Below are 19287 nucleotides of genomic sequence, written 5' to 3' on the forward strand. Positions count from 1 at the left end.
CCACTGGACTAAACTAGCTAACTGTAAATAAAGTAGTTGAAAATAGCTCCACCTCCAGCAGCTACAACAGTAACATGCTGCTTACACACTGATGCTTCAGTATTAATAATCTAATGATGTCATATATAATAATATATCAGTCAGAGGGACCAAACCACCACTTTACCTAACCATTACTTTTAACTAACCATTGCACAGTTATGACACTGGAAAGCGGACAGTTAAACTGGCCCCATGCAGTCTATGACTGGATTTGTCTGAAAATAGTAAAAACCCACTGAGCTGAAACAATCAGTCCCTTTTGCGTCTGCTTGTCAGGTATGGGACAAACACATGCATGCTATTGTGAGAATACACCTGATGAGTACAGAGAAGAGGCAGACACACAAACATTTCATTCAGGACACATTTTCATGATTTGAACCCTTTATTTTAGTGACATGCATTTTAGTTTGGCAAGTGTGGTTGACACACTCTGTCCCTGAGCTCACAACCCCCCCGGCAGAGCCTGAGATACACAATGATGAACATTAACACATTAAAAAGAAACTTTCAACATCACAAACAACTGAATGCTAATACAGGAGGAGGCTGGTTAAATGTTAAAAGCTGAATCAGGCAGCTGTGTAGCAGCAAGGTCACATCACAGAGAGGACACGAGAGAGGTCAGTTGTGGACAAACTGCCATTAGGCTCCAGGTCCGCGCATGCTGCTCATTGGTCAAATCATTCACAATAAATCAATATTTCACATGCACACACACATTCCTTGGAGGAACACACAGTACCTTCTGTACCGACAGTTAAAATAAAACTTTGAACTGGGTTGTGCACCATCAGGAGACCGTGATGAACATAAGGGACTTTTAACCCACATGATAGTCATTTTCATTCTAGATGGACACTTGCTTTAACCGCAGGTAGGTCACATTTCTACTTTTCTGACTTTTCTTTCCTTCTGCAGTCCCTGAAAGGAAATTAAAAGATGCAGGGAGGGCTTTGTTTTTTCATTTTGTGTCTGAGTCGACTGACACTGAAGACTGGGTGGCTTTTGACAAGCTGAGGTCTTCTGTTGTTGTCTTGTTTTAATCAGCGCTCCATCATCTGTGAACAGGACACAGATATATGTGTGTATGTGCATGATTACCTTATCACCTTTCTACTTTGATTTGAAATCTACTGGCTATTGCATCATTTGTTAACCCTTTAGACAGGTGCTCTGACTTTACAGTCTTATATGTATGTAATAAATCAGCCCTCACGCTCTGAGTCATACCTTAAAATGCAAACCATGTAAATAAGACTTTGCTATCTAGACTTTTTGTTTCCAGGACACTCACTTTTCTTTTTTATTTTTAAAACACTTTTCATCAAGTGTTGATGTGATTAACGAATCAATTTTTAAAAAATAAAGTGTACACTTTATTTTTATAAACAGGATTGTAAACTTTTTTTTTTACATTCTCAGCACAAAGACTAATCTTGTGAAGAAAACAACAGTAGTTTCAAAAGAGATGACCTCCCAAATCAGACTTAGGCTGCTGCCGAGTGCCAGATGTTTGTTCGATGAGCCCGTTCAGGTGAAGGTGGCCGGGCTGAGGCCGTGGCAGGTGGTCACCATGAGGGCTAGATCGACCGATGAGAAGGGAGTGGTGTTCAGCTCCTCGGCCACCTACAGGGCTAATGGGAACGGGGAGGTCGATCTGGAGAGAGACCCCTCACTCAGCGGGAGTTACATTGGGGTTGAACCCATGGGTCTGCTGTGGTCGATGAGGGCGGACACCTTGCACAAATTGTTTCAAAAAAACAGATCACTAAACCCTCATGTGGTGAAGTTTTCTGTGCATGAGTTGGAGGGGGAGGGCAGGATGCTAGCAGAGGCGACTAATGAGAGGTTTCTAATTGGAGACGGGGTCAGCCGGGTCCCCGTCAAAGAGGGGAGCTTTCATGGAGTCCTGTTTACTCCTCCAGGTTAGTGGTTTACTACTTTCTGTCTTCATCATTGTCTAATTACAGCTTAATAGTGTGTTTTTCTGCAATGTCTTATGAATGTGCAACAAAGTTATTGACATTCTTTTTTCTGCCACTATACTCTGCCTAATTGTGAACAAACCACATTATTCATCTGCATATATCATTGTATCACTGTATTGTCCCTGTAGCAGCCTGATGTGAATCAAATGAAATATTGACAAGCAAACAGGAAAAAATGTGTGAGAAACCAAATTTCTTCTAAAGGTGAAGTATTTATATAAGGATTACATTTACAAGTGAAGAACATTTTAAAAAATAAAGTGATAACGGCACACCATAAGGTCTTAGAGATCAAAAAAACTTAACTTGCATAATGTCCATCACTTGAACTCACTTTAATAACACAACGTTTCAGTCCTCAGACTTTCATACAAACAAATGGCAACATGTAACAGTATCATTCATATAAAGATGGAAAATCCTGTAAATCAGAGGATGCCAACAATCTACAGAAATCCTGAGATGCAAGTGAGAAAAAAATTCTGATTTAAATTGTTTTCTCTCCTGTGTTTATAACTTAAAAACGGGTGAGAAAAAGGTTTTGCCAGGATAATCTTTGCAAGTTCCTATATTTGTTTTTTTTCATCTGTGAAACATGTGGAAAAGGTTTTGGCACGTGAACAAAGTTTTGCCAGGATCATTTTCTAGTTTCTAGCTAAAAGTTTTAGCAGGTTATTTTTTTGTTTTGTTTTGTTTTGGTTTTGCCAGGATCATTTCTCAAAGTATTTGGTGTTGTAATACTCATTTTGGCCACAAGAGGCTGAAGTGCACCACTACCCCATGTTCTAAATAGGACTAAAATCCATCCAAGTTTTCTTCCAGTTGAGTTTTAATTTCTCCATACACTCTAAACACAAAGTACATATATTGTGTGTTAGCAAGTTATGTTATGAATTGTTGGACCCACCAGTCAATTTCCTCTGGAATATTAAACAAACAAAAATGAGCTGACTGGCCTCTAGGGTAACTGATCTAAGTCATTGGTTCTCTAAGTGGGGTTCGGAGAATAATGTTACATAACTCGCTAACATGCAATATGTGTAACTTGCCTTTAGAGTGCATGGAGAAATTCACAGATGGAAAAAAAAAGGAACTTAGAGAGATTATCCTGGCAAAACATAGGGCTTGGCGATAAAACGATTTCGATACAGGATCGCAATAAAAGTTATGTTGATTACGATAATAAACTTCAGACATTTTTTACTTGATATGGATAGATCTAACAGCCTATCACGCAGCAGAAATAAACGTGACAACAGCCAGTCAGTCTGCACTTTTTGGGTTGCATGTCAAAGTACATGCCCATTCCTGGTGAAGAAAGTGGATGTCCTCTGAAAAAGAGGGAAAAAATATGTGGGACCGAGGGGCACGAAAGCAATACGATGATACGAGCACCCTCAGATTAGCCTCTATGTCAGAGTCTGTCCCCGGGTAAACGGTGAACCCAGGCTGGCGAAGAGGGACAAACTCTGCCTCATCTGCATCATTAGCAGGGCTACAGCTAGAGTGCCTGTCTGGTCTAAAGTAACCCTAGCCGAAAAAGCTGCTCTAACTCATGGATACTTGTCTCTAGTAGAGACATTCAGTCATCACACATCATCGTTTTAATGAGGCTGCTTTTACTATGGATTCACAAGGCTAACTGCTAATCTAGGCTAAGCACAAAGCTAAGTAAACAGAGTTGCAACGTAAGGCTACTAATCATTAACACTAGTGTTGTTTCATTAAGAAAACTGGCGAATCGAGTGATACGTGAGCTAAGCACAGCAAATAATGTAGTCAGTAAGATAAATGAAGAGGTTTTTATATATATACACAGTTGAGACCCCTTTGGTCTCAGACTTTTGGACCCTATTGTATATAAAGATGTAGCATAATGGCTGATTTAGAATTTTGCACTTTTTACTCAGATTTCTACCTCTAAAACTGAGAGATGGCCAAAGGAATTTGATGTGATACTAGTCACAACTTCTAGTTTTATTTAGAGTATTTTAATAAGTTACAAGGCAAGCTAACTTGCGTTGTTTGCTAGGCAGATAAAGCATGTTTGCAAAGTTAAATGCTTACATTATGTTCTATTTATTATGTTAATAAACTATTCTACAGTTTAACTAATGAACCCTCTGGTTTCTTCAGGCCTTAGTCATTATCCGGATACTCTTCAAACTGGCAGCATTATAAAATCATATATTGTCATGAATATCGATATTGATCAACATGGAAAAAATTACTGTGGTCATATTTTTTGCCATATCGCGCAGCCCTCACCCGTTCTTAAACACAGGAGAAAAACAATTTAGATCAGACTAGGAAATTGAATCACCAGCATTTTCTTCTCATCTGTCTTCCAGGGCTTCTGTAACGATCCCTACCACTGTGTATACAGATTAAGGTCAGGATGGTTTGTATGAATTTTTCCTGATGGAGGTCTGAGTTCATGTGATGGACAGTGTGCGAGATTCTTTGGTTTTCTTTTAACAAATGAAATGAAAAATGCTTATATTCAGCTATAACTAAAAAAAGCTAAACATGGAATTGAATAAATTGAATTGCTGAATTAAATTAGTTAAACAATCAAATAACTATTCATAGCTATGGTTGTCACATTGATTGAAAGCCCTTTTCACAGGAGACATTTTGACTAGTCATAGTAGGAAAAGCACAGCTGTAAATAACAAAATGAATGATGGCTGAAGTAGCTGCTTCAGAGTCATCATTAATATTATCAGTAACATCTGTGCTTTTTCTACTATGACAATCAAAATGTCTGATGTGAGAAGGCCTATTATTTTTCAGTATTGACTGTAATATATGCTTCTTTTCGATTGTTGAAATAAACTAAGTTAAATGATCTTAATCAAATGCCTAAATATAATTATTGATGTAATAGTAGTAGTGGTACCTGTGTTACTTATTGTGTAACTACATTGTCATGACCCAGCTCTTTGCGACAACAAAATAGGAGACACAAAAAGTTAAAATCAAATCAAAAGTTCACTAAATATTTGCAATAGGGAGTGTGGATATCAGTATAATCAGTAGTATAATGTGCATGTGTGGAAGATGTATGTGGGGGTGTTGCACAGTGCATGAAAATAAAGCATAACAAAACTAAGGCGACATAACAAAACCAAAAAGTGTCTGTGGGGAAGATGGGAGAGCTGGAACAGCAGCCAAGTGCCCAAAGTGTCAGCTAGAGACTGAGCTGTGCTGCAGCCCAGAATTAAATGAACTAACAATCCCTGCAACGATCACCTAATGTGCTAATGATCACCTGCAAAAACAAAGCAGACAATCCAGTGAATTGCACAGTAAAAACAGCACACAACAGATGACCCCACAGGGGTCATCACATCGAAGTATAAGAATTAAGATGTCATATTTTCTATGATCTATTGATATTATTGTGTGTGTTTCTGTCCAGGTGAAGGTCCGTTCCCCGCTGTGTTGGATCTGTGCACCTTTATGTCTGAGAAGAGAGCCTGTCTGTTGGCCAACAAAGGGTTTGTGGTTCTGGTTGTGTCAGTGTACAATGACAAGCCCGAAAACGTCAAAGAGATGCATCTGGACTATTTTAAAGAAGCAGTTGATTTCTTACAACAACAACCTAAGGTGAGCTGTATGAGTAATTGTTGCTCTTAAACACAGCAGCATAAAGTTACAAGCTTTTGATTTTGATGACACATTAGGTGGTCAGCAACTATTACTTGAGGTTTTTAACTTTAGGATTTTAACTAAGTTAAGCAACAGTTAATTTGTTAGTGTTACAGATATCACCCGGCAGCACCAATGTAACAGCGAATAACCTGAAATTCAGGAAAGAACAAATGAGGCTGGGAGATGTGGCCTATGGTATAATGAGAGGAAAACAGAACTCACAGACATACAGCCACAGTCTCTGGTTAAACCACAGTCTCATGCTGCCTCTTACTGTTAGGAAGTACACACAGCAAGTTTAAGTCTTTGTCAAAACTACAGATTCATGAGAGGCCAGATACTGAATACTACTACTGCATGTGTGAACACACAGTTAATGGCATATGGAGCCATGATTGGCTCCAGACTAGTTGTGATGTCACAAATCCTGTTCATAAGTATATGCCTTAAACTCAGATTTAAGGTGAGCACAGATAAACTTTTCATTTTCAGCAGATGAATGTGAAAACAAACTCTGCACATCATTCTGCACAGTCAAGCTCAAAAATCCAACTGAAGTAACAATAAGCAAAACACATTTTTTTAGTGGAGGGGGACTTTGATTTCTGCTTTCTGTTATTTCAGAAATGTGTTATTACACAGTTTTTCAAAAAACAATTTTGTCTAGTCAAATTGAGTGAACAGCTCAACATGTTGGCAAGTAAGGTAATGTTCTAATAATTAATATAATAAACATAAAAGTTAGCTTTTGGCAGTTTTTGCAGTGTTGTGGTTTCTCAAGCTGCCTCTTGGAAGGGACAAATCATTTTCAGCCATTGTGTTATAATGACATACAGTGTTTTTATCCAGTTTTATCATACAATTTACAAAATATATTGGTAATGCAGTTTTTTAACTGAAAGAGCCACCTTGCCTCAGGAGACCTCTGCATTTTATGTAGCTTTTGCATTATTATCCTAATTTACCCTCATAGCTCAGTTTCTAAGCTCTGTGTGTGTAAAGTTTTCTTCATCTCTAATTTTTCATGTTTTTTCACAGGTGGGAAATAAAGGAGTTGGTATATTATCAAGATCAAAGGCTGGAGACATTGCACTTTCACTTGCTGCTTTTGTGCCAGGTGTTGAGGCAGTGGTGTGGATAAACAGCTGCAGTGCAAATGTGGCTATTCCTCTCTACTATAAGAAGAGCAAAATCCTCTCACCGCTGCTGACTGACCTCAGCAAGGCGATTCCCACTGAGTCAGGGGCCGTCATAGGCAAGTATTGTACTAACAATCCTCTGGCAGAGGAGAACCAGGCCACCTTGGTCCCCATCGAAAAAGCCAAGGGACATTTTCTCTTTGTGGCTTCAGAGGACGACCTCAACTGGGACAGCAAGGCTTTCATGGACCAAATGGTGGAGAGACTGAAGCGTCATGGGAAGGAGAACTTTGAAAGTGTGTGTTACCCAAGAGCTGGACACTTACTGGAGCCGCCGTATGGACCCTACTGCCGCTCCAGCATCCATTACATCGCAGGCACAACAGTCATGTGGGGCGGTGAGCCCAGGTCCCACGCAGCAGCTGAAGTCCACATGTGGAAGAAGATCCAGGAGTTCCTCAGATCTCACCTGAGCTGTGAAGCTACGAAGACTAAAGCTAAGTTATAGATGCAAAAACCATGATAGGAAAGATTGAGGAACACAAAACAATCATGACATCATGACTGCCAATTAACTGCTGTATCATGAATAAAGATTGAATGTTTTTGATTATTAAAATGTAAAAACAAAATAGAAAATAGGAATTTGAGATTGAAATGACAAATTGATATCATGAAATGGCAGTTTGAGCATGGAAAGTGAAATCAAAAAGCCTGAAATGGCCACAAAAAACCCTAATTGAAAAAAGAAAGACAAAAGAAAAACAACTACACTGAAACAGCTTTAATTAAAAATTAATTTAAAAAATCATTAACACTGGACATGGAAAAGACAGCATAATGTGAGACGTTTTCAAAAGTTGGCGACACCTTCAAAATTTTTAAGTAGCCTTTCACCAAGTTAGTAGGAATTTGTCCGCTCTGACTGAAAATAGTCTTTTTGTAGACGTGGAAGTGTGGCTTGAAGCTGTGGAGGCACAGAAGCAAATAGCCAATCATTGTTGGTAAAACCCAGAGTAACACTACTTTAAAATAGGAATTACACACATTAATCCTGTCCATGCAGGGCTGGAGCCATTCCTAGAATTCAAAAGAAGAGTATCCACTCTTTTTTTTTTTTTAAGTCATTTTTCTTATATTTAAAATATAAATAGGTGGACTGTTATTTTTAAATTCTTTCTGTCTGTCAAATATCAATAAATTTGAAATTTTTGTAACATCATGTCTATAATCTTGCCTGAATTGGGACATCATATAGTACATGCCATTGTATGCCTGTTAGCTCTTACTGTATTCATGCATAAATATATCTTATTAATACTAATTTCCCTCTCACTGCTAGTGTTATTATTCCCTCAGGTTGTCTCACATAAAAAACTAAGACTACCTGAACAGTTGATCTTATTATTGTCAGACCTGTGACGTTACTCAGACGAAAGCCAAGTGATAGATTCAGTTAGGATGACAGGAAAGATTAGGAACACGTTACAAAATCACAATGTCATGGCTGCCAGTTAACCTAAGATAATTATACATGTTGAATGTTTTGTGATGAATTAAACTATTTAATGTTTGATTGATGACAGAAACATATTGAAAGGTTATGACCTGCTTATCACAAGCTGGTTAACCCTCCTGTTATGTTCTGGGTCAAATTGACCCGTTTTAAAGTTTGAAGATCTAGGAAAAATAGTTAAAAGTATTTTTTCAGTATGAAACTTCTTCTGCTTGCCTTAATTAGTGTAATCAACATATAATATGAAAATGGTTCATCTCACATATTTGCAACCACCCCCTGCATGTTTATATCACATAGATACTGTTCGGGTCAATTTGACCCAGCAGTCAAACTGGAGGTAAAAGGGTGTCAGAAATGTCAGAGTATTTTTTTCTTTGCAACTGTGAGACATATTTCATCCCAATCACTCACTCACACACACACACACACACACACACACACACACACACACACACACACAGAGCACACACACACACAGAGCACACACACACACACTCAGTGCACACACAGAGCACACGCGCACACACACACACACAGGTGCAGGTGTTATGATATTTGACGAGAACCATTTATGTTCTCGCGGGAAAACTCCACCCACATTCAGTGGACAGGGGAGGGGCAAAACATATAAAAGATTCTCTACATGTTAGTCCTACCAACATTACACTCTGTCAGGCAAACCTTTACAAAATGAGCAGCAGAAGCAAAAGGATGACAGTCCCTGGTCCAGTCCAGTCCCAGACCCCAGGACCCCAGCAGCCACGGTGAGGGACATCCAGGAGAGGACTGCACCAAGTACTACACCAGTGCATGAGGTAAGTAAGTGTGTGTGTGTGTGTGTGTGTGTGTGTGTGGTGTGTACCACAGAAAAGCACAGTACTACCACAGTAGAAAAGTAATCATGGTCCTCTTGTTTCTAGGTTGCTGCTGAGGGGAAAAAAAAGAGGAAGAGGTGCCAGGTCTGCAGGCCATCTGACGATGTCAAGACAAGCATGACCTGTGTGAAATGTGCAAAATTCATTTGCACAAAGCACAGTGTGGTGACATGTCACTCGTGTGCTGTGTAGATGTACGCGCACACACACACACACACACACACACACACACACACCTAGACAAACACACCTAGACAAACACACACACACACACACACGTTCATATTGCGATTGCTTGTTTGTTGTATTGTTGTATTGTTGTATTGCGATTTTGTTTATTTCTGGTTCACAAACAGTGCATGTATGTAAAACAAAATTTAAATGTTATGTTTCAATGTTATGTAAAACTATTGTGTTTCATATGTTGGTCTGTCAAAGCAATAAAGTGGTGAAACATGTAAAAAAAAAGTTTGAACATGCATTTTTTAAATGAAAACCGAGTGAATTATCCTAATTGAACCATTACCTGTTTGAGGTAAGGAACACCATTGCACTAAATATTGACAGAACAGTTAGTAATGGAATTAGTAATGAAATATTCACACTGCTTGTCAGGATTTTTTTTGGTTTCGGACATCTTTTGGATAATTAAACATGCACTGGGTCAAATTGACCCGGGAACACGATTGCTGTTCCTGACAAATGAACATAACAGGAGGGTTAAGGCTTACTACATGTAAAAGTGAAAATAGAAAGATCATTTTAGTGCTTTAATAAAGTGTGTTGGGACTACATGTGGACCACAGTTTACCACATGTTTCAAGACTCCAAGAAACCTGAGCCCTGGGGGTTCGCACCCAAAGTGTGAAGCTCCACCCATGGATCCAGGTTATCAAAACTAGAGATTCCCCTCTTATCTTTCTTTTTTCTCCACGAGCTGCAGCAGGAGCAGCTCCTTGCTCTCTTTCACACCTCCAGCAACTGCTGGAGCAGCTCTCTGCTCTCTTGTGTGGCCTGCTCACAGCAGACACACACAGTCTTCTTTACGGCAGAAGACGCGAGAGCCTGCCTAAGACTCAGAAACTAAGTTTCCTTGTGCCAGCAGCTAACACACAAGTCTGCTGGCCAGTTTAACAAGTACAGGAGCCGCGGAATGGAGTTAGCTTGCCGCTAACTCTACACCAAGGAGTGACCTGGGCCCTCTGCACGACTGGAGTGCTCTCTCCCCAGCAACGCCTGCATCTTTCAGCTTCAGAGCCAAAGCCTTCTCAGCCTGACTCACCCACGGATTCACCAGCTACAAAGCAGGACACCACAAAGCATCTCTTCCTTCATGGACTGGTAACAACTGGGCATAGCCTAGCAACACAGTGAAGCATAGTACGGCTAAGCAAGAATGTTTAACTCAAACAATGTACTGTACGTGTATTGATTTGGTTAAGGTTATACATTGAACTGTTGTTGTGATGTCCTTGTTGCCTATAGTCAGATTACTGCATAGCCACACCGCTAGGTTAATGTTAGCATGCTTAACACATGTTACATCCAGTAGCTAGGCCTTGCATGCAACTAACCTCGTTTTAACCTGGCACCTTTAGCATACACCAATTGGCCTTGAATAGAGAACCACACAGTTAAGAGGTTAAAACCTAGTTTGGCAAACTTTGGTTCAGGCAGCACATGTGGTTCAAGACACCACATGGTCTGGCCTTTTATCAGCCAAAGTGTCGGCATGCCATGTGCTCAGTCACCAGGTGACTGCAGCCATCTTGCTATTGTCTTCCCTACACACACACACACACACACACACACACACACTCACACATTCACACTTGTATATAGATACACTTAGCTAGATTAGTATTGTGTGTTGCTTTTACCCTTTTGTTAAATAAATGCTTTTGGATATACCTGTTGTCTGTTTTAATGTTGCACAAGAATGAGTTTTGCCAACCTCTGCTCTGTAAAGAACTCCAAATCCTTCAACCTTTACTAGCTATTGATATGGTGATTTTGTTTATAGTTATTACATTAATTATTAATCAAAGTCCCAAATTCATAGATTAGTACACTTTGAGACTGAATTGGCTATCTTTTTCCCTGAGTCCAGGGTGGTGCCCCGTTATTATTAATTCTTATTAATAATTTTATTGATTTTAATAATTAACAATTATCTTTGATAATCATTAATTATTGCTGATAGCCAAACTTGTAGCCACGGCCCAACAAGTGTTTGGCATTTGTGGTGCCCCCTCAGTGTACAGTACAGTTATTGATTACCGACCAGTGCGTGCCATGAAAAAAATAAGAATTAAAGTCAAAACTTTATGAAAAAACTTTTCCCTCACTGGACACAAACAGCTTTAAAAGATAAACCAGATGCTCTAACTGTCAACTAATCCAACAAAAAGACCAAAACTGTCTTAATACTCTCTGACGTCCAATCCCAACCCCGTCTGTTGAAAAATACTACAGTTATGGAGTATATTCTTTGTATTGCTGCAGCCAAATTATGAACAGCTCAGCCTTCTTCCAGGAGTCTGTCAGTAGTCACTGTAGCCACAAGATGGAGATGTAAGCCTCTCCACTTAAGCATCCTCTCAGCACAGAGCAGACGCTGCCAGTGTTGCAAGAACAGGCTGCAAGTTTTTGGGAGACCACATAACTGTCCACATGTGATGGGAGCATTGTCCTCATACATATTAGTTACCCTGTTAAAAAATGTAATATGTAATGTAACTACTTTAAATTCTTCATCAAAGTAATTACATTTGATTACTTTTCTAACAGATTTTTTAAACTGTGGCAATTAACTTACCTGCAGATGTTTCCTCAGCTTTGACATTGAGCATTTCAATGTTGACAGCATTTTCACTGCTGGTAAACAAGCTTTACACTGAGCAGTAATGTTAGAGCCCTTTTCTGATTTCAGAAGAAAAAACACTGTTGAATTTCCAGTACTGAAAGGTGTTCTTGTCCAACGACATGGCCACCCGCCTCGACGTGGTTGGCTGGTCGCAGGCATGGTAGACTCAGGTTACTTGGTGCAATGAGCATTGATTTGATCGGCAGACGAGAGGTGGTGCAAATTCAAATGAGAGAACCAGTCAAAAACAACGCCCAAAATTTGAGCACACAGTGCCAAATGAATGGAGCCTGTCTAGTAGTAGAGACAGCTCCTTGTAAGCCATCCTAACCTTGATGGTGTTGCAGTCAAACTTGTCCCAATGGCTTTGCTGACCTGTTTTGTTCAGAAATAGAAAGAAGGCATTCCTGCAACAGAATTAATGTTATATTCTACATATAAGCTTTTTTTTACCAAAAAGAATACATTTGGATGTAATCACCAACACTTTGATTAATAACTATAACTGTAATTGTAACAGATAACAATTACAATTATTTTGTAATTTAATTTTGTAATGGCATTAAATGTAACTAATTACTCCCCAACACTGCGGATAGGTGAAGAGGGCTTTCATGACTGGAAGTAACCTCTTGCTGTCTTCTCATGCAAACACAAATCTCATCTGGAACACAGTTTTGATATTTTTTTGTTTCTTTTATATATATATATATATATATATATATATACAGATACCATGCACCATCTTATGGTAAATATATAAATATTTACTCCCATAGTCATTGATTTACTTTAATTTATCATTTTTCATATACATATTCTTTCCTCTTCTTCTTTATTTTTCTCCTCTAAAAGTGTTGGCGTTTAGTCAAAATTCTTTCATCATTTTACCTCTCAAGTCGTCTGCATCCGGTCCACTAAAAATGTCAAATTTTGCGATATTTTGCAATCTGCTTGGACCCCGGTTATTACTGCTTGCAGCTATATTTCTTTCTTTCTTCTTATTATTATTTTTCTCCAAACATCACCTAAATTGGCAGGTGGGTTGCAAATTCCACCCACTACTCAGGCACATAAAATGATACTCATTGACCTCAAAGTGGCGCTGAAACAATCAAGAAATGGTTTAGTCTGTAGTAAAAATTCTTTCATCATTTTAATCTCCCACTTCATCTGCATCTTTGCTCCAGTCTCCTGCTCTTAAATTTTGTGTCTTTAATTTCAATTTTACATGAATGCTCATAAATCACAATTTGCTTAAGCTATTGTAACCTAACAAACCAAATGGATGCTAGGTCCAAGCTTTGCTACGCAGTCCTGGGATATTCTGTCACTAGGGGGCGCAACACATGTGAAAGGTTTATATCTTGTAATTGGCTGCATGGATTTGTACGAAATTTGGTTTGCACGATCCAGAGTATTGACTCAGTCAATGCATAAAATTCGGTAATGGTTGATTAAAGTGGGCATGGCTTATTACAAAAAAAATCTAGATTTCTAGACATTTCACATTCCAGTCTTTAAAAAATCTAAATCAATCTCCCTTCAGTGTCCTACAGAGCAGATTTTTTTTTTTAGCACATCCACTGAATTGTGACAGAAGTTTACTTCAGTGCCACCTTTGGTCAATTCAGAAGTCCGTCACTCTATATTTTTCAAAATATGCAAAATCAATTAACATCTATATCTCCACAAGGCTTCATTCATATGCTACCAAAAATATCTTTGGATACCAGATATTACATGTTTCAAATGAATCGGATCGTTCAAATGATGAGTCAGCAGTGATATAAATTATCTTACTGTAATTTGTACTGTATGCACAACATTTTCTATTTCATCCCATTTTTCAACATATTTCACCAAAATATTTGACAATACACCTGAGAAACCCAGGTTGATGTGTGATTTTTTTCAGAGTTGTATCCCCAACAGGTAAATTGTCATGAATTTTTTAAAGTTTTATGACATCCCTCTAACTTCTGCTTGTGAGGTTGGTTTCAGATTCAGATTCAGATTCAGACAACTTTATTTATCCCATTTGGTTTCCTTTCTCAAGAGCTGGTGAGACAGCTGTGCTCTCCTGATGGTCTAGTAGTCTAAACACAAGCCTTATAACTGTAAGGTCACTGGTCTGCATCTAGACCGGCACCAAGCAAACTTCATGAAAATATCAGGAAACATTTCTCTGTTGATATCATGTGATTAGTCTTTCAAGTATGTATCTATAAATCTGTAATTTTGGTGAATATTTGAACTTCAGCTGCATTAAGACCCACAGACTTCCGTTGTATTCAACTTTGAGGTTGTGAAAACAAAAGACAGCCTGTTCACCAGCAGAGCCGATAATCCAGGGATTAAACTGTTGACTATGATACAGGGTTCAAATTCCTGGGTGGACAGGTCCTACTTGACAACAATGTAGTAAGTCATGCATGTGATATGTTTTCAAGTGCTAATTGAGGTCACATTAAGTTGAAAATTGCCTACTGTGACCCTGTGAAAATTTCTTTTTTTTATTATTTTTCTCCGCTAAAAGTGTTTGTGCAGCAAAAAACATAAGACCAAAAGTCACCGTAATAGGCAGGTGGGTTGCAAATTCCACCCACTACTCAGGCACATATAATGACATTCATTGACCTCAAGGTGGCGCTGAAACAAACAAGTTTATGTTTTCACAATTATCTTGAAGATGGCTTGGCTTGTAGTCAAAGTTCTTTCATCATTTTAATCTCTCAAGTCGTTTGCATCTTGTCTTCTGCTCTAAAAATGTCAGATTTTGTGATTTTTTTGCAATCTGTTTGGACCCCAGTTATTGCCACTTGTGACTATATTTATTATTGTTTTTATAAATTAATTTCTTACTTAACCTGGAAAGCCTCATTGAGATGACACTGACAATCTTTTTCAGTTGTGTCCTTGCCCAGAGTGGCGATGATCATTACTATTAACTAATGATCATTATTAACTATTATTAGGTTCTTTTCTTTTCATATGCACATTTTCTTAACTTTGTCATTTTTAATAAACATTATATAGTCTGTGTAAAGATCACTAAATGTTATTCACACAACTAATCAAGGAAGGGAATAGATAGATTGAAGACATTTATTGGGTTTATAATTCAATACATTTGATCAAATCATACATAACACAGCCAATATGACTTATACACATGTTGATGATGTTGATAGACAGAAGTTATAGCATTAAAAGTTTCATTCCTCACCATGTTGACCTTATGTACTGAAGGACTGAAGATGAGACCAGTTCAAGGAAACACAGGAGCGTTTACCAGGCTAAATAAAAACACAATCAAGCAAAATAAACATTACTTCACTAAAAACAACGTACACAAAATAATACTGCACTATGAAATAAACACAAGTGCATATTTACTTGAAAAGCAGCATCAGGTCTACGCCCCCTTATTGGATATCAGTTATTGATTGATACACATGTGTGCAAACACACACTCCATCAGAAGTTTCTACAGCTGTTAAAGCCGACTGACAGCTGATCCAGATGTGAGCAGCTGTCTCCGTCATCAGAAACGGACATCGCTTCACATGACGAGAGGAGAAGACGTCTCGTTTCCTCCTTTGGTACAATGCGGAAACACAGACAGCGCCATTCTGCCATTGCAACCCACACTGTCGTGGGAGGGGGGATTACACCCGAGGGTTTAACGGGAGGCCTACGTTGTGCCAATGAACTTTCTAGTCTACAGGGAACAGTCGAACCCTCTGACCTCAGACCATATCAGGGGGTGGGGTGAAAACACCAGTTCCTGCATGTCAATAGTGTGTTTCGGCTGTGGCCGTTTACCGCAAAGTTGAGCCAGAGTCAAGTTTTGGAGAAACACAATCAACGTCATCGCGGCTGAAGGCTGCTGTGGCCAATCACAGTTCCGAGAAACCTCATTTTTAACGGGAGAAAACAAGTCAAGGGAGAAACAAACCGCTGGACACTTTGAACTAGATTTGACACACCGGTGAGTTTATATTATATACTAATGTTTATGACAGATTCTTGTCTTAAAGCAACTCCAGGTGAAAGAGTTCTCAACTTTAAATCGATGAGTTAGATAAAAGTGGGGTTGATGAACTCAAACAATTTCTTAAAATAACCCCAATATCAAAGATATTGATAGATTGATAGACATTGATCGATTTTGTGTCTGTTACGGTGTATTTTCCAAAAAAAAAGGGCCTTTATGGTTTACTTTGTCGCAGTCAAAGGAAGAAAGTTTCAGAAGAGATGACCTCCCAAATCAGACTGTTATTGCCTGTGGAATATGATCTATGCATGACCTGGAGTTATATAAATGTGGTATTTCAGGCACCACCTGTGCACACATACATGAAATGTGGTCAAAAGCCAATTTTTTTGCTACATTTCAACGTACAAAAAGTCCAAATGGTTGCCAATTAAAAGAAACAAATTAGTGATACATTGGAAAACATTTCTCCCATCCAAACTTTGTTAATAAAACAGGGCTGATGGTAAACCCACTTCTATTTTCTCAGTAGTTCTTGGCAGCTGCGCTCAAAACTGCAGTTCTCTTTCACTGCCTCATAATTAAAGGATCACTTCACAATTTTTCGAGTCTGTCTAAATCAACAGGTGTCCATATGAACACTGAAAGAAGTTGTTCTGTAATTCACTGTAATCACTCATGTTCATACTGGCTATGCAACGATTGGTCAGTTAATCAACCATTAAATTCATCGGCAACTATTTGGGTAGTCAAAATTATCATTTTGAGTCAGAAAAAAATTCCAAATTCTCTGATTCCAGCTTCTTAAATGTGAATATTTTCTGGTTTCTTTAGGCCTCTATGACAGTAAGCAGCATATCTTTGTGGGTTGTTGACAAAACAAGACATTTGAGGATGTCATATTGGGCTTTGGGAAACATTTTTCACCTTTTTCTGACATTTTCTGGACCAAACTACTAATCAATTAATCAGGAAAATAATCGATAGATTAATCGATAATGTAAATAATCCATAGTTGCAGCCCTACTTCAAACGTGCTTTCAATATAGCCTAAGTGATGGAGGCCAAAATCCACAGTGTGTCCACAGTCATTTTGTGCAAAAACACATTTAAAAGTTGATCTGAAGCTTATATGAGGCTTCAGTAGTCTGAGTTAGTCATATCAAGTGGCTATCTGCCACATTTACAGTCTTTTTAGCATCAAATTTCCTCTTTGTGTTAATCTGCAGTTGAAGCACAGTAACAAAAAGAAGGACTTTGACACTTTGGACGACTGAAGCTTCATATTAGACTCAGATAAACTTTTAAATACATTTTTGCACAGAAGGACTGTGGATTTTGTACATTGTAAGTGCATTATGAAGATCTTCTAATGGTCTGTATGAACAGGAGGAATGATTATGGGAAGAAAACCATGTGTCAGTGTTCATTTGGGCACCTGACAGTTGTTTTAAGACATACTATAAATAAATGTGAACTCGTCCTTCAAGGGTTAATGATTGAAATGTCGTTCCAGATAAGAGCATTTTATGAATCAATAAGGGAAACTGCAGTGCTACAGCAGCAACCATTATATGGACATAACTGGTAGTTACGGGAGAAAAAAAAAGTGACGAGATTTACTGAAGTAACAATTTGGACCATGCTCAGCTCTAAATATTTACAAGGACAGTGTCTGGCTTTAATTTGTACCTGGTTAGTGCAAGTCTTGTTTATGTCTAATTATCTTTGTTCAGCTTTGTTGTCCTTGTGTATCTTCCTGCAGATTGTTGTGTGTAAGTACATTGAGAGCTACTAGAAACTGGAGACAAATTCTTTGTATGTGTCAACATACTTGGCCAATGAAGTTGATATGAGCCTTAAACTGTCCCTGTATGAACGTTGTTGCTAACAGTAGTTGGTGTTTGTGAATGAAACTGTGCAACTCAACACTTTTGCCAGCAGAGGGCACTCACCGGTCTTTAATTGTTTAAAATGTTTCAGTGTCTTTTTACACTGCTGAGATCAAATTAAAAACATCAGAGGTGGAAAGTAATTGTACATTTACTTAAGTACAGCAGTTAAGTACAGTTGAGGTAGGCTACTTGTATTAGAGTATTTTTTATTATATGCTTCTTTATATTTTTAAAATTTCACTACTTTTCTTTGACAGCAACTGTTGCTTTCCAGATTAAGCTTTCACATACAAATTATAGGATCATCTTATAAAATATGATGCATTACAGTATATAAAGTAGTTACATGTTAATGAATCAATGAAAAGATCCAATAATATGATGTACAGTGTATTATGATAATGTAATACTCTGCAAGGAGCCATGCTGCCATGAGTACTTTCACTTTTGATACTTTGTGTATATTTCGCTGCTAATACCTCTGTGGTTTTAAAATTTGAGTGCATGTTGATTGGTTGTTGGTGCATTTATTGCTGTAAACCACTTATGTGTAAGTATCTCCTCCCTGTAAAAAAAAAAAAAAAAAAAGTCTGTCTGAACAGACAGAGAAAAGAGTCCCAGCTAAAATCACAGTAATGTAATAATAATAATAAGACGAATATGTATTAAGATCTTTGCAGATGTGTTGGTTTTTTAAGTAGTAGTTTGGTGTTTTTTTTAGTAAACGGTCAAAATTTAAGTGTAAGGTGAGTATTCTGGCATTTGCACCTGACGTGGTATTCATTGGCCTTGGATGACAGTTGTAATGAATTATATTAACCCACATACTACAATGTGTAAATACTGAATTCTAATAAAAGTCCTGCTTTTAAAATTCTATGCAAGTAAAAATGGAAGTATAACGTAGCTGTAATTGGAAATGTTCAAGTGAAGTTAAAATATCTAATTTAAGTAGTACCTGAGTAAATGTTTATACTTACACTTTACACTTGAGCTGAACTTATACTTTCCGCGTCCACGAGGGTCCACTATGGTCTGCGTGGCCATCAGAGGGTGTAGACTCTGTGCAGACAGCCGCAAACCTGCAATTTGTTGTGTCCGCATGGTCACAAGCTGTCTTCCTGTAGACGGCGATCTATTACACATGTGTGGAACGATCCCAGAAGGTAGTATAAACAGAACAACTACCCATCTTTGGTGTCCGCAGCTGTCCTTGTAGGCGTCCGCTTGGGAGTATTAACAAAGCTTTAGGGCGCTCAGAATGGGTTCTTATCACAGTTTCTGTTGTCGATTGTAGGGGTGT

At 38.3% G+C, this 19287-nt stretch overlaps 1 protein-coding gene and 2 long non-coding RNA genes across 3 annotated transcripts; 1 reads left to right on the plus strand and 2 right to left on the minus strand.

The window, feature by feature from the left end:
* The first annotated feature begins 833 nt into the window (after positions 1-833).
* Positions 834-7549, plus strand: LOC122994406 (acyl-coenzyme A thioesterase 1-like). Its single transcript, XM_044369094.1, has 4 exons — positions 834-919; positions 1468-1970; positions 5458-5645; positions 6729-7549. Exons 1-4 carry the CDS (start codon positions 897-899, stop codon positions 7335-7337), a joined length of 1323 nt encoding a protein of 440 aa, XP_044225029.1. The 5' UTR covers positions 834-896; the 3' UTR covers positions 7338-7549.
* Positions 7550-15181: 7632 nt separating this feature from the next.
* Positions 15182-19211, minus strand: LOC122994423. Its single transcript, XR_006406596.1, has 2 exons — positions 18965-19211; positions 15182-15388 (listed from the first exon to the last, which is right to left on the minus strand). It is a non-coding gene; the product is annotated as an uncharacterized LOC122994423 (long non-coding RNA).
* On the minus strand, positions 18243-18957 carry LOC122994428. Its single transcript, XR_006406600.1, has 2 exons — positions 18805-18957; positions 18243-18772 (listed from the first exon to the last, which is right to left on the minus strand). It is a non-coding gene; the product is annotated as an uncharacterized LOC122994428 (long non-coding RNA).
* Positions 19212-19287: the final 76 nt, after the last annotated feature.

The sequence above is a fragment of the Thunnus albacares genome, chromosome 12 (assembly GCF_914725855.1).
Source record: "Thunnus albacares chromosome 12, fThuAlb1.1, whole genome shotgun sequence".
Taxonomy (NCBI): Eukaryota; Metazoa; Chordata; class Actinopteri; order Scombriformes; family Scombridae; genus Thunnus; species Thunnus albacares.